We start from the raw sequence: 13,839 nt of genomic DNA on the forward strand, positions 1-13,839 counted from the left end.
ACACAAAAATCAATATTTAAACCTTACCTTTATATATGCTCCATTAACAATGATTCTGAGGACGCTCTCCCTTTAATTGGCCGATTGCCAAGCATCCTGTTGCACTGTGCATGTGCGCATGATGAAACGCGCATGCACGCACGCTCAAACGAACATGGGTCCCCCTGCCAGCACACCACAGAACGCTGGGCCCAAATTCCGCCCCCCCCCCCCCCGCCAGCCGCGCTGAGCAAGCGTGGCCAAAGCTCCACGCCCCCCAGGCTCTTCAGCACCACGCCAATGGATCCGGACGACGAGGGAGCGGCCAAATTAATAGGCAAATTTTCGGCGCTTTTTTTGGCTCACCGCTAACTACGCCGCTCTAGGCGGCTGGGGAAATTTGGGCTCATTAGCATTGCCACAAGTGAGTAGATTGTTTTGGATATACTGCACAGACGACAACATGGGCTGAAAGAGTTTGGTATGATTGGGATATCAGTAAATGTGAACACTAATACATGAAATGATTGGTTACAATTTAATTTTGTTACAGTAATATCAGCTGCAACGTTAATTAACTAAATTGATCTTTTTTAAATCATAAGTATTACAGATGATATTCATGTGCTTTATATTTATAAGCCTGGAATTTAGCTCTGCAGTGTGAGGACTGCCCAAGCAGAATGAGGGAGTTCTTCACTCTTTCTTATCAGGTGCGTAATAACTGTTTCTTGAGTATTTTATATTGTTCCATTCAAACAACGTATAAATTTAAATTAATCTGGGATGAATAGTATATTAAAAAAAAATTAAGTATGCAATTGTGTTCTCAGGAAAGTGAATCTATATGAACTAATCTGCTCCAAATACCCACGCCTATTTTCTTCATATGTTGTACTTCACATTCCATGGATTAGATGTGCAAATAGGAAAGTCTAGTCTCTTTAAGAGACTTTGCAACTGGGATACTAGTTAACCTCCTGTGGCATTGCCCACAGTAAGTCGGAGGATACGTGAGGAAGAACTGAGAGTAGAGATGTTCTGTTTTGCATTCGGCTGAAGTTTAAGACAACACACCTGAACTGAGCATATAATGTATAGTGGGGTGCTAGCAAGGGAGGGGAGAGGCCTTCTGGATAGAAGATGGGGACTTGAGGCAGAGGAAGAATCAGCAGACCTTGGGGGCTGGAATGGGGTTGGCACTGAGCTGGATGGAGATGAGGTTAGAGCTTGTACCAGCAGCAGGAGTGTGGGAATTGCAGATCAGGAGATGGGAAAGAGGAGGAAGGCATGGGGCTGAGGCTGGGGAAGTGGACTGGAAGTGGAAAAGGGGTCAAGATAATAAAACAATTTTGACCCTTCCACCAATGAGAACGGTTTCTCTCTATCTACTCTTTCTAGACCCCTCATGATTTTGAACTCTATCAAATCTCTTCTTAATTTACTCTGCTCTAAGGAAAATAACCCCAGCTTCTCCAGTCTATCCTCGTAACTAATTCCTCATCCCTGGAATCATTCTTGTAAGTCTTTTCTGCACCTTCCCGAAGGCCTTCACATTCTTCCTAAAGTGCGGTGCCCAGAATTGGACACAGTTATGGCTAAACCAGTGTTTTATAAAAGTTTATCATAACTTCCTTGCTTTTGTGTTCTATGCCCAGGATCCCGTCTGCTTTTCTAATCGCTCTCTCAACCTGTCCTGTCACCTTCAACAATTTGTGTACATATGCTCCTCATTCTTTCTACCAAAATGTATCACTTCACACTTTTCTGTGATAAATTTTATCTGCCACGTGTCCATCCATTCCACCAGCCTATCTATGTCCTCTTGGAGTCTAGCTATATCCTCCTCACTGTTCACTATATTTCCAAGTTTTGTGTCATCTGTAAATTTTGAAATTGTGCCCTTTACACCCAAGTCCAAGTCATTAACACATATCAAGAAAAGCAGTGGTCCTAGTACCAACCCCTGGAGAACACCACCGCATGCCTTCCTCCAGTCTGAAAAACAACCGTGCACTCTCTGTTTCCTGTCCCTTAGCCAGTTTTATATCCGTGCTGCCACTGTCCCTTTTATTCCATGGGCTTCAATTTTGCTAGCAAGCCTATTATGTGGAACTTTATCAAACTCCTTTTGGAAGCCCATGTATACCACATCAACCCCATTGCCCTCATCAACCTTCTCTGTTACCTCATCAAAAAATTCAATCAAGTTAGTTCAGCATGATTTGCCTTTAACAAATCCATGCTGGCTTCCCTTAATTAATCCGCACTTGTCCAAGTGACCATTAATTTTGTCCTGGATTATCGTTTATAAAAGCTTCACCAACATCGAGATTAAGCTGACTGGCCTGTAGTTGCTGGGTTTATCCTTACACCCGTTTTTGAACAAGGGTCTAACATTTGCAATTCTCTAGTCCTCTGGCACCACCCCCATTTCCAAGGAGGATTGATAGATTATGACCAATACCTCCACAATTTCCACCTTTAATTCCGTCAGCATCCTAAGATGCATACCATCCAGTCCTGGTGAATTATTGACTTTCAGAACAGCCAGTGTTTCTAGTACCTCCTCTTTATCAATTTTTACCCATCCAGTATTTCAACTATCTCCTCTTTCACTGATTTTAGCAGCATCTTCTTCCTTGGTAAAGACAGATGCAAAGTACTTGTATTCACTGGAGTTCAGAAGAGTGAGAGGGGACCTCATAGAAACGTTTAAAATTCTGACGGGTTTGGACAGGTTGGATGCAGGAAGAATATTCCCAATGTTGGGGAAGTCCAGAACCAGGGGTCACAGTCTAAGGATAAGGGGTAATCCATTTAGGACCGAGATGAGGAGAAACTTCTTCACCCAGAGAGTGGTGAACCTGTGGAATTCTCTACCACAGAAAGTAGTTGAGGCCAATTCACTAAATATATTCAAAAGGGAGTTAGATGAAGTCCTTACTACTCGGGGGATCAAGGGTTATGGCGAGAAAGCAGGAATGGGGTACTGAAGTTTCATGTTCAGCCATGAACTCATTGAATGGCGGTGCAGGCTAGAAGGGCTGAATGGCCTGCTCCTGCACCTATTTTCTATGTTTCTATGTTTACTCATGTGGTACTTCATCCATGTCCTCTGACTACATGCATAGGTCTCCTTTTTAGTCCCTAATCGGCCCCAGCTCTCCTCTTACTACCCGTTTATTATTTATACGGTTACAGGGAACAAAATCCTGGGTGCAAAGAGAGGAGTCAAGAATTTTTAAATAAAATGACTTTGGGGAGCAGGGCTGAGATGAGGTGGAAGGACTGAACTATCATTTAAAAGAAAATTGCCTGGGGTATGGGGCCTGAGGAAAAACAGTTGTAATGGGAAGTGGCGGAAAAGCTGTGCAATCACAGCTTTAAAAAATTGTCTGGAGAGTGGGATCTGGGGCCAAGTAGGGGGGCTGGGAAGATGCCAATGAAAAAACAGGAGGCAGACAAAAAGCAAGAAACTATAGACCAGTTAGCCTCACATCTGTCGTTGGGAAAATGCTGGAGTTCATTATTAAGGAACCAGTAGCGGGAGATTTGGAAAAGCATAATTCAATCGAGCAGAGTCAACATGGTTTTATGAAAGGGAAATCATGTTTGACAAATTTGCTGGAGTTCTTTGAGGATATAACAAGCAGGGTGGATAAGGGGGAACCAGTGGATGTGGTGTATTTGGATAAGGTGCTACATAAAAGGTTACTGCACAAGATAAGAGCTTACGGAGTTGGGGGTAATATATTAGTATGGATAACAGATTGCCTAACTAACAGAAAACAGAGTCGGGATAAATAGGTCATTTTCCGGTTGGCAAACAGTGAGTAGTGGGATGCCGCAGGGATCGATGCTGGGTCCTCAACTATTTACAATCTATATTAATGACTAGGATTAAGGGACCGAGTGTAATGTAGCCAAGTCTGCTGATGATACAAAGATGGATGGGAAAGCAAATTGTGAGGAAGACACAAAAAATCTGCAAAGGGATATAGACAGGCTAAGTGAGAGGGCAAAAAATTGGCAGATAAAGTATAATGTGGGAAAATGTGAGGTTATCCACTTTGACAGAAAAAATAGAAAAGCAAAGCAAATTATAATTGAAATGGAGAATAATTGCAAAGTGTTGCAGTGCAAAGGGACCTGGGGGTCCTTGTGCATGGAACGCAAAAAGTTAGTATGCAGGTACAGCAAGTAATCAGGAGTACAGCAAGTAATCAGGAAGGCAAATGGAATGTTGGCCTTTATTGCAAGGGGGATAGAGTATAAAAACAGAGAAGTCCTGCTACAACTGTATAGGGTATTGGTGAGGCCACACCTAGAGTACAACATATAGTTTTGGTCTCTGTATTTAAGGAAGGATATACTTGCATTGGAGGCTGTTCAGAGAAGATTCACTAGGTTGATTCCAGAGATGAGAGGGTTGACTTATGAAGATAGGTTGAGTAGGTTGGGCCTATACACATTGGAGTTGAGAAGAATGAGAGGTGATCTTATTGAAACATATAAGATAATGAGGGGGCCCGACAAGGTGGATGCGGAGATGCTTGCGTGGCTGTCCGGGGGTGCTTTCCCACGAGTGTGAGCACCTGCACCTCCATGTCAGTGATGTCGCTGATGACTGGTGGCCCCCCCCACCCGTTTGCCTCTGCACGGACCTCATCGTCGATAGCTTCTTCTGTAAAAGGTGACAGGACGACATGGCATGAGATCATTGCGTGATATAATTGCTAGGTACTGTCAGAGACTGATACAATACATAACGACAGATGTAATCATGATTATTATGATAATTATCATTCTTTACCTAAAGATGTGCACTGTGACCGCATGCTTTGAGTAAAACATTCCCGGTAAAAGTGCAAGACCTTACATCTGCTGATGGTCACTCATGACTGTTACAAATAAAATTATATAGATAGTTGGTTGGGGTATAAACCAAGAAATAGTGGGGGCTGTAAAAAGAGAACAGCAATAATCATGAGTGATTTTAATTTCCATATTGATTGGACAAATCAAATTGGTCAGGATAGCCTTGAAGAAGAGTTCATAGAGTGCATAAGGGACGGGTTCCTTGAGCAGTATGTAACGGAACCAACTAGGGGGCAGGCTATCTTAGATCTGATCCTGTGTAATGAGACAGGATTAATAAACAATCTCCTAGTAAAAGATCCCCTTGGAATGAGTGATCATAGCATGATTGAGTTTCAAATTCAGATGGAGGGTGAGAAAGTTGGATCTCTAACCAGCATACTAAGCTTAAATAAAGGAGTCTATGAAGGTATGAGGGCAGAGTTGGCTAAAGTGGAATGGGAAAACAGATTGAAGTGTAGGACGGTTGATGAACAGTGTTGTACAGTTAAAGAGATATTTCACAACTCTCAAGAAAAATATATTCCAGTGAGGAGGAAAGGGTGCAAGAGAAAAGAAAGCCATCCGTGGCTAACTAAAGAAATAAAGGACGGTATCCGATTAAAAACAAGGGCATACAAAGTGGCCAAAACTAGTGGGAGGACAGAAGATTGGGAAGCTTTTAAAAGCCAGCAAAGGATGACTAAAAAAATGATTAAGAAAGGGAAGATAGAATATGAAAGTAAGCTAGCACAAAATATAAAAACAGCAAGAGTTTCTATAGGTATATAAAAAGTGTGGCTAAAGTAAATGTTGGTCCCTTAGAGGACAAGACCAGGAAATTAGTAATGGGGAACATGGAGATGGCAGAAACTCTAAACAAGTATTTTGTATCAGTCTTTACGGTAGAGGACACTAACAATATTCCAAATAGTGGATAGTCAAGGGGTTTGTGGGGGGTGGGGAGGAGGAATTTAACACAATCACAATCACTAAGGAGGTGGTACTCAGTAAGATAATGGGACTAAAGACAGATAAATCCCCTGGACCTGATGGCTTAAGAGAAGTAGCGCCAGGGATTGTGGATGCATTGGTTGCAATTTACCAAAATTCCCTGGATTCTGGGGAGGTCCCAGCAGATTGGAAAACTGCAAATGTAACGTCGCTATTCAAAAAAGGCAGACAAAAAGCAGGAAACTATAGACCAGTTAGCCTAACATCTGTGGTTGCGAAAATATTGGAGTCCATTATTAAAGAAGCAGTAACAGGACATTTGGATATTTGGAAAAGCAAAATTTGGTCAGGCAAAGTCAGCATGGATTTATGAAGGGGAAGTCATGTTTGACAAATTTGCTGGAATTCTTTGAGGATGTAATGAACAGGGCGGATAAAGGAGAACCAGTGGATGTGGTGTATTTGGACTTCTAGAAGGCATTTGACAAGGTGCCACACAAAAGGTTACTGCACAAGATAAATGTTCACGGGGTTGGGTGTAATATATTAGCATGGATAGAAGATTGGCTAACAAACAGAAAACAGAGAGTCGGGATAAATGGTTCATTCTCTGGTTGGCAATCAGTAACGAGTGGGGTGCCGCTAGGGCCCCAATTATTTACAATCTATATTAACGACTTGGCAGAAGGGACTGAGTGTAATGTAGCCAAGTTTGCTGAAGATTCAAAGATCGGAGGAAAAGCAATGTGTGAGGAGGACATAAAAAGGCTGCAAAAGGACATAAACAGGCTAAGTGAGTGGGCAGAAATTTGGCAGATGGAGTACAATGTTGGAAAGTGTGAGGTCATGCACTTTGGCAGAAAAAATCAAACAGCAAGTTATTATTTAAAAAGTGCTGCAGTACAGCGGGACCTGGGGGTACTTGTGCATGAAACACAAAAGGATAGTGTTACCTGTGGGAGACCCAAGGGTCACCTGCACACCCTGGGCAAGCAGGTATAAAAGGCAGTTTACCACGCTGCTTCCTCACTGGAGTTACATTAAATAGACCACGGTCATAACAGTTTGAGCTTACAATATACAGTCTTGTGGAGTTATTCTGAACATAACAATTGGCGACGGGTAACAGATCACAAACTTTCTCGCAGTTATGGCTGCCATTGGTATTCTTGAGAGATTTGTTGAGGGTGATGGCCTTCATTGAGCGTCTTGACAAGTACTTCGCAGCTAACGAGTTGGATAAGGAAGAAAGCACGGTCAAGCGCAGGGCGATTCTCATCACCGTTTGCGGGTCCACGATATATGGCCTCATCAAAAATCTGCTAGCACCGACAAAACCAATGGAGAAGACGTATGAAGAGTTGTGCACACTGGTTCGGGAACACCTCAAGCTGAAGGAGAGCATCTTGATGGCCAGGTATCGCTTTTATACGCACCATTGCTCTGAGGGCCAGGATGTGGCGAGCTATGTCGTCGACCTAAGACGCCTTGCGGGACCGTGCGTATTTGCTGGATTTTTGTGGGAAAGGTTGCGGGACTTTTTCATGCTTGGAATCTGCCATGAGGTCATTCTTTGCAAACTGCTGTCTGCCGAATCTGAGCAAGGCCATCACGATACCCCAGGCTTTCATGTCCACGAACGATAACACTAAACAGATATCATTGCCGCATCGAAGCTCACCGGCAAGTACTTTGTATAAAATAACACCTTCAGCAGGCAGAACTGTACATGGCAGGGCCTTACATGCTTGCAGAGGCCAAACCTAGGATAACTCGGAGTCTGCCGTGGGGCGTGAATGCAAATCCATTAACACCATGTTGGTGCTGCGGGGGTAATCATCGGCCCATCCTGTCGATTCAAGCACTACGTGTGCAAGGGCTGTGGAACAATGGGGCGCCTCCAGCGAATCTGCAGGCGTGCTGCGAATCACCACATGGCAGAGTCGGCAGAAGATGACTGATCCAGTGCGGATCATGCCGAACGAGTAAGAGGCAACTCAAGCCGAAGCTGAAGAGGAAGTGTATGGGGTAAACACCTTCACCACCAAAAGCCCTCTGATAATGTTAAAAGTCAAATTAAATGGCATTCCAGTTTCCATGGGATTGGACAAGGGGGCGAGTCAGTCAATTATGAGCCAGAAGGCTTTTGAGAAACTGTGGGGCAACAAGGCACAAAGGCCAAAACTAAGCCCGATCCACACCAAGCTGCGCACCTATACCAAAGAGCCCATACCAGTCATTGGCAGTGCGGCAGTGAAGGTATCGTACGATGGAGCGGTGCATGATTTACCACTATGGATTGTACCAGGCAATGGCCCAATGCTGTTCGGCAGAAGCTGGCGAGGAAAGATCCGATGGAACTGGGACAACATCAAAGCACTGTCTTCGGTGGATGACGCCTCGTGCGCCCAAGTGCTCAACAAATTCCCGTCGTTATTCGAGCCAGGCATTGGCAACTTCACAGGCGCCAAAGTGCAGATCCATCTAGTCCCTGATGCACGACCCATTCATCACAAGGCTCAAGCGGTTCCATACATGATGCGAGAGAAAGTCGAGATCGTCGAGCTGGACAGACTTCAACGGAAGGGGAATCATTTCGCCAGTCGAGTTCAACGAGTGGGCCAGTCCAATTGTTCCGGTGTTGAAAAGCGATGGGATGGTCAGAATCTGCGGGGACTACAAGGTAACGATCAACCGAGTCTCGTTACAGGACCAGTACCCACTACCCAAAGCAGATGACCTGTTCGCAACGCTAGCAGGGGGGAAGTCGTTCACCAAGCTGGATCTAACCTCTGCTTACATGACACAGGAATTGGCTGAACCTTCAAAAAAATTGACGTGGATCAACATGCACAAAGGACTGTTCATATACCACAGATGCCCCTTTGGGATTCGCTCGGCTGTGGCCATCTTCCAGAGGAACATGGTGTTTCAAAAGACATTATGACCACTGGCTGCAACACTTGGACAACCTGGAAGAGGCTCTAAAGCGACTGGACAGAGTGGGACTCAGGCTGAAACACTCCAAGTGTGTTTTCCTGGCACCAGTGATCGAATTTCTGGGGAGAAAGATTGCGGCGGACGGCATCAGACCCACGGACTCCAAGATGGAGGCCATCAAGAATGCACCCAGACCACAGAGTGTGACGGAGCTGTGTTCGTTCCTGGGACTCAACTATTTTGGTAACTTTATACCAGGGTTGAGCACTTTTGCTGGAGCCTTTGCATTTATTGCTACACAAGGGTGACGACTGGGTTTGGTGTAAATCTCAAGAGACAGCCTTTAACAAGGCCAGAAACCTGCTATGTTCAAACAAGTTACTTGAATTGTATGACCCGTGTAAACGTTTAGTACTAGCTTGTGATGCATCTTCGTACGGGGTCGGTTGTGTGTTACCGCAAGCCAATGTGGCAGGCAAACTGCAACCGATTGCATATGCATCCAGAAGCTTATCTAAGGCTGAAAGAGCCTACAGTATGGTTGAGAATAAAGCATTAGCATGCATATATGGGGTTAAGAAAATGCACCAATACCTATTTGGACTTCGGTTCAAGTTCGAAACCGACCACAAGCTGCTCATTTCGTTGTTCCCAGAAAGCAAAGGTATTAACACCAGTGCTTCGTCCCGCATCCAAAGATGGGCACTAACGTTATCTGCGTATGACTATGTAATCCGCCATAGACAAGGCATTGAGAACTGTGCTGATGCCCTCAGTTGGCTACCATGGCCCACCTCCGGGGTGAAAATGGTGTAACCTGCAGACTTGCTTCTTGTAATGGATGCTTTTGAGAGCGAGGGGTCACCCATCACGGCTCGCCAGATCAGGACCGAGACTAGCCAGGACCCTGTGCTATCACTAGTAAAAAAACTCAATTGGAGCTGGTCGGCGGTTCCTGGGGAAATGCAAGATGAAATTAAGCCGTTCCACCGACGCAAGGATGAAATGTCCATCTATTCGGACTGTCTCCTATGGGGGAATCGTGTCGTTTTGCCAAAAAAAGGCAGGGAAACGTTTATACGCGACCTTCGCGGTACTCACCCAGGCATAGTCATGATGAAGGCTATCGCCAGATCGCACATTTGGTGGCCCGGCATTGACTCGGAATTAGAGTCATGCGTGCACCAATGAAACACTTGCTCACAGTTGAGCAATGCACTAAGGGAGGCCCCACTGAGTCTGTGGTCATGGCCCTCCAAACCGTGGTCCAGGGTCCACGTAGATTTCGCTGGCCCCTTTTTAGGAAAGATGTTCCAAGTAGCAGTGGACACTTACTCTAAATGGATCGAATGTATAATAATGTCGTCATATATGTCCACTGTCACCATTGAAAGCCTCCGGGCCATGTTCGCCACCCATGGTTTGCCCAACGTCCTTGTTAGTGACAATGGACCATGTTTCATCAGCTCGGAATTCAACGAGTTCATGACCCGCAATGGCATCAAGCATGTCAGGTCTGCGCCGTTTAAGCCCGCATCCAATGGTCAAACGGAACAGGCAGTCCAAACCATCAAGCAGAGCTTGAAACGCGTGACGGACGGTTCCCTGCAGACCCGGTTATTTCAGATCCTGCTCAGCTACCGCACGCAACCCCACTCACTTACCGGGGTTCCACCTGCAGAATTGCTAATGAAGAGAGCACTCAAAACCAGGCCCTCCTCAGTTCACACGGATCTCAATGATCATGTAGAGACCTGGCGTCATCGTCATGATGTGTACCACGATCACACGGCTGTATCGCGTGACATTGAGGTTAATGACTCTGTGTTTGTTCTTAATTACGGTCATCGTCCCAAATGGGTTGCTGGCACTGTGTTGGCCAAGGAGGGGAATAGAGTGCTTGTTGTCAAACTTTTGAATGGACAAACGTGCAGCAAGCACTTGGATCAGACCAAACTGCAGTCCACTGACAACCAAGAAGTTTGAAGAGGACATTACCATCAATGATCCACTCACACACACCCAACCAGCAATCGACCTCGCGGTCAACCTCGAGGTTGATCCCACCATGCCCGACAGTCCGATCAGACCAGCCACACCGCAGTGCAGCAATGATCTGACCGACTCACCCATGCCAGGACTTCAACTCAGACGATCAACCCGGATCGCCTCAACTTGTAAATAACGAGTATCTAAGACTTTGGGGGCGGGGGGGAAATGATATGTATGTAAACATTACCAAAGTGTAAGACTTGCCACCAGGGGGCGCACCTGTGGGAGACCCAAGGGTCACCTGCACTCCCTGGGCAAGCAAGTATAAAAGGCAGTCTAACATGCTGCTTCCTCACTTTGGAGTTACATTAAAGAAACCAAGGTCACAACAGTTTGAGCTTACAATACACAGTCTTGTGGAGTTATTCTGAACATAACAGATAGGTACAGCACGTGATCAAGAAGGCCAATGGAATCTTGGCTTTTATTGCAAAGGGGATGGAGTATAAAAGCAGGAAAGTCTTGTTACAGCTGTACCGGGTATTGGTGAGGCCACACCTGGAATACTGCATGCAATTTTCGTTTTCATATTTACGAATGGATGTGCTTGCTTTGGAGGCAGTTCAGAGAAGGGTCACTCAGTTGGTTGAGGGGGTTGACTTATGAGGAAAGGTTGAGTAGGTTGGGCCTCTACTCAATGGAATTCAGAAGAATGAGAGGTGATCTTATTGAAACGTATAAGATTATGAGGGGGCTTGACAAGGTGAATGCAGAGAGGATGTTTCCACTGGTGGGGAAGACGAGAACTAGAGGGCATGATCTTAGAATAAGGGGCCGCCCATTTAGAACTGAGATGAGGAGAAATTTCTTCTCTGAGGCTTGTGAATCTGTGGAATTCGCTGCCTCAGAGAGCTGTGGAAGCTGGGACATTGAATAAATTTAAGACAGAAATAGACAGTTTCTTACCCGATAAGAGGATAAGGGGTTATGGGGAGCAGGCAGGGAAGTGGAGCTGAGTCCATGATCAGATCAGTCATGATCTTATTGACGGCGGAGCAGGCTCGAGGGGCCGTATGGCCTACTCCTGCTCCGATTTCTTATGTTCTTATAAGTACATGTAAATAAACGTAATACTTACTCTTGCGGATCGCACAAGGTAATTTCATTGTTTGCGGCATTGGTTGCCCTCACGCATCTTGTTGGTTGCCGACGAGACCACCTCTGCTATTTCAGCCCATATCTTCTGGTAGGCCTTTGGGGTGGGCTTCCCGCGCCCTCCCTGTGTCAGATCACCCCAAAGTAACTCGACCTCCTGCAGGAGGGAGGCATTTGCCTCGTCCGAGAACCTCCTCGCTCTTTTGCGCCCTCCAATGTGCTCCTCACCCAGCTCACTGCTCTTGCCAGCGTCAGTCTCCACAGTGTGCTGTGACGCCTCCTCCTCTCCCTCCATTATAGGCCAAATTCGCGCAAATATCTGGCTGGTAACAGCTAAATTTTGTTTCCCTATTTACTCTAAAGCTCCAAACTCTCCCTCCTTCCTCCCAAAACAGCCACACTACAACTACACACGCCTTCAGTCCCTCTCAGCTCCCTCTCTATATGTCTCCTCTTCTGCACATGTCATGATGACCCTTGACCTCCTGAATCGCGGGAATCGAGCATTGCCATGCCATTGCTAAGGACGGCGACACTTTACGGCAGAAATTCAGAGAGATTTAATGCTGCCGCCCATTTCATATCGCTCGCGGTAACACCCAATTTCAAAAATGGAGACTAGGGGCTTTGAGAATGGGTTACAAGCCGGCGATCTGAAACCCCATTTTTACCGCCCACGCTATTAATACCGCCCATTTTTTGGCGATCTGCATAAAATTGTAAAATCTAGCCCATAGTCTCAGATTTAGGGGCCGCCCATTTAAAACTGAGATGAGGAGGAATTTCTTCTCTGAGGGTTGTAAATCTATGGAATTCTCTGTCTCAGAGAGCTGTGGAGGCTTGGTCATTGAATATATTTAAGGCGGATTTTCGAGCGATAAGAGAATAAAGTGCTTTGGGGAGTGGGCAGGGAAATGGAGCTGAGTCCTTGATCAGATCAGCCATGATCTTATTAAATGGTGGAGCGGGCTCGAGGGGCCAGGTGGCCTACTCCTGCTCCCATTTCTTATGTTCTTCACTCCTTATAACAACTTGTATTCATATAGCGCCTTTAATGTAGTAAAACGTCCCAAGGTGCTTCATATGAGTGCTATCAGACACAAATTTGACACTGAGCCACATAAGAAGAGATTAGGGCAGATGACCAAAAGCTTGATTGAAGAGGTAGGTCTTAAGGAGCATCTTAATAGAGGAAAGAGAGGCGGAGAGGTTTCGGGAGGGAGTTCCAGAGCTTAAGGCCTCGATAGCTGATGGCATGGCTACCAATGGTTGAAGGGTTATAGTGAGGTATGTTCAAGAAGGCAGAATTTGAGGAGCACAGATATCTTGGGGTGATGGGGTTGTGGGGCTGAAGGGAGGGGTGAGGACATGGAAGGATTTGAAAACAAAGATGTGAATTTTGAAATCAAGGCATTGCTTAACCGGGATCCAATGGAGGCCAATGAGCACAGAGATGATGGCTATATGGGACTTTGTGCGAGTTAGGACACAGGCAGCTGAGTTTTGAATGACCTCAAGTTTACGTAGGGTAGAATGTGGGAGGCCAGCCAGGAATAGTAAAGTCTAGAGGTAACAAAGGCATGGATAAAGGTTTCAGCAGCAGATGAGCTGAGGTAGGGGCAGAGACAGGCAATGATATGGAGGTGGAAATAGGCGGTCTTAGTTAGGCCACGGATATGTGGTCGGATGCTCATTTCAGGGTCAAATATGACACCAAGGTTGCAACAGTCTGGTTCAGTCTCAGACAGCTGCTAGGGAGAGAGATGAAGTTGGTGGCTAGAGAATGGAGATTGCAGTGGGGACCAAAGTCAGCGGCTTCAGTCTTCCCAATATTTAATTGGAGAAAATTTCTGCTCATCCAGTACTGGATATCGGACGTGCAGTCTGACAATTTAGAGACCGTGGAAGGGTCGAGAGAGGTAGAGCTGGGTGTCATCAGCATACATGTGTAAACGGATG

General features: G+C 45.7%; 1 protein-coding gene across 11 annotated transcripts in view; it reads left to right on the top strand.

Annotated features, from left to right (window-relative positions):
* Window positions 1-13,839, top strand: part of tex11 (testis expressed 11) — a 454,209-nt gene that overhangs the window by 252,731 nt on the left and 187,639 nt on the right. For all 11 annotated transcript variants that reach the window (XR_011593569.1, XR_011593571.1, XR_011593570.1 and 8 more), the window contains one exon: window positions 622-692. Coding sequence is in view for 8 of the 11 variants with exons in the window: in XM_070882608.1 (XP_070738709.1) it covers window positions 622-692 (71 nt within the window). In the remaining 3 variants the exon portion in view is untranslated. The remainder of the gene's footprint in view (window positions 1-621; window positions 693-13,839) is intronic.

Source organism: Pristiophorus japonicus, chromosome 6 (genome assembly GCF_044704955.1).
Source record: "Pristiophorus japonicus isolate sPriJap1 chromosome 6, sPriJap1.hap1, whole genome shotgun sequence".
Lineage (NCBI taxonomy): Eukaryota > Metazoa > Chordata > Chondrichthyes > Pristiophoridae > Pristiophorus > Pristiophorus japonicus.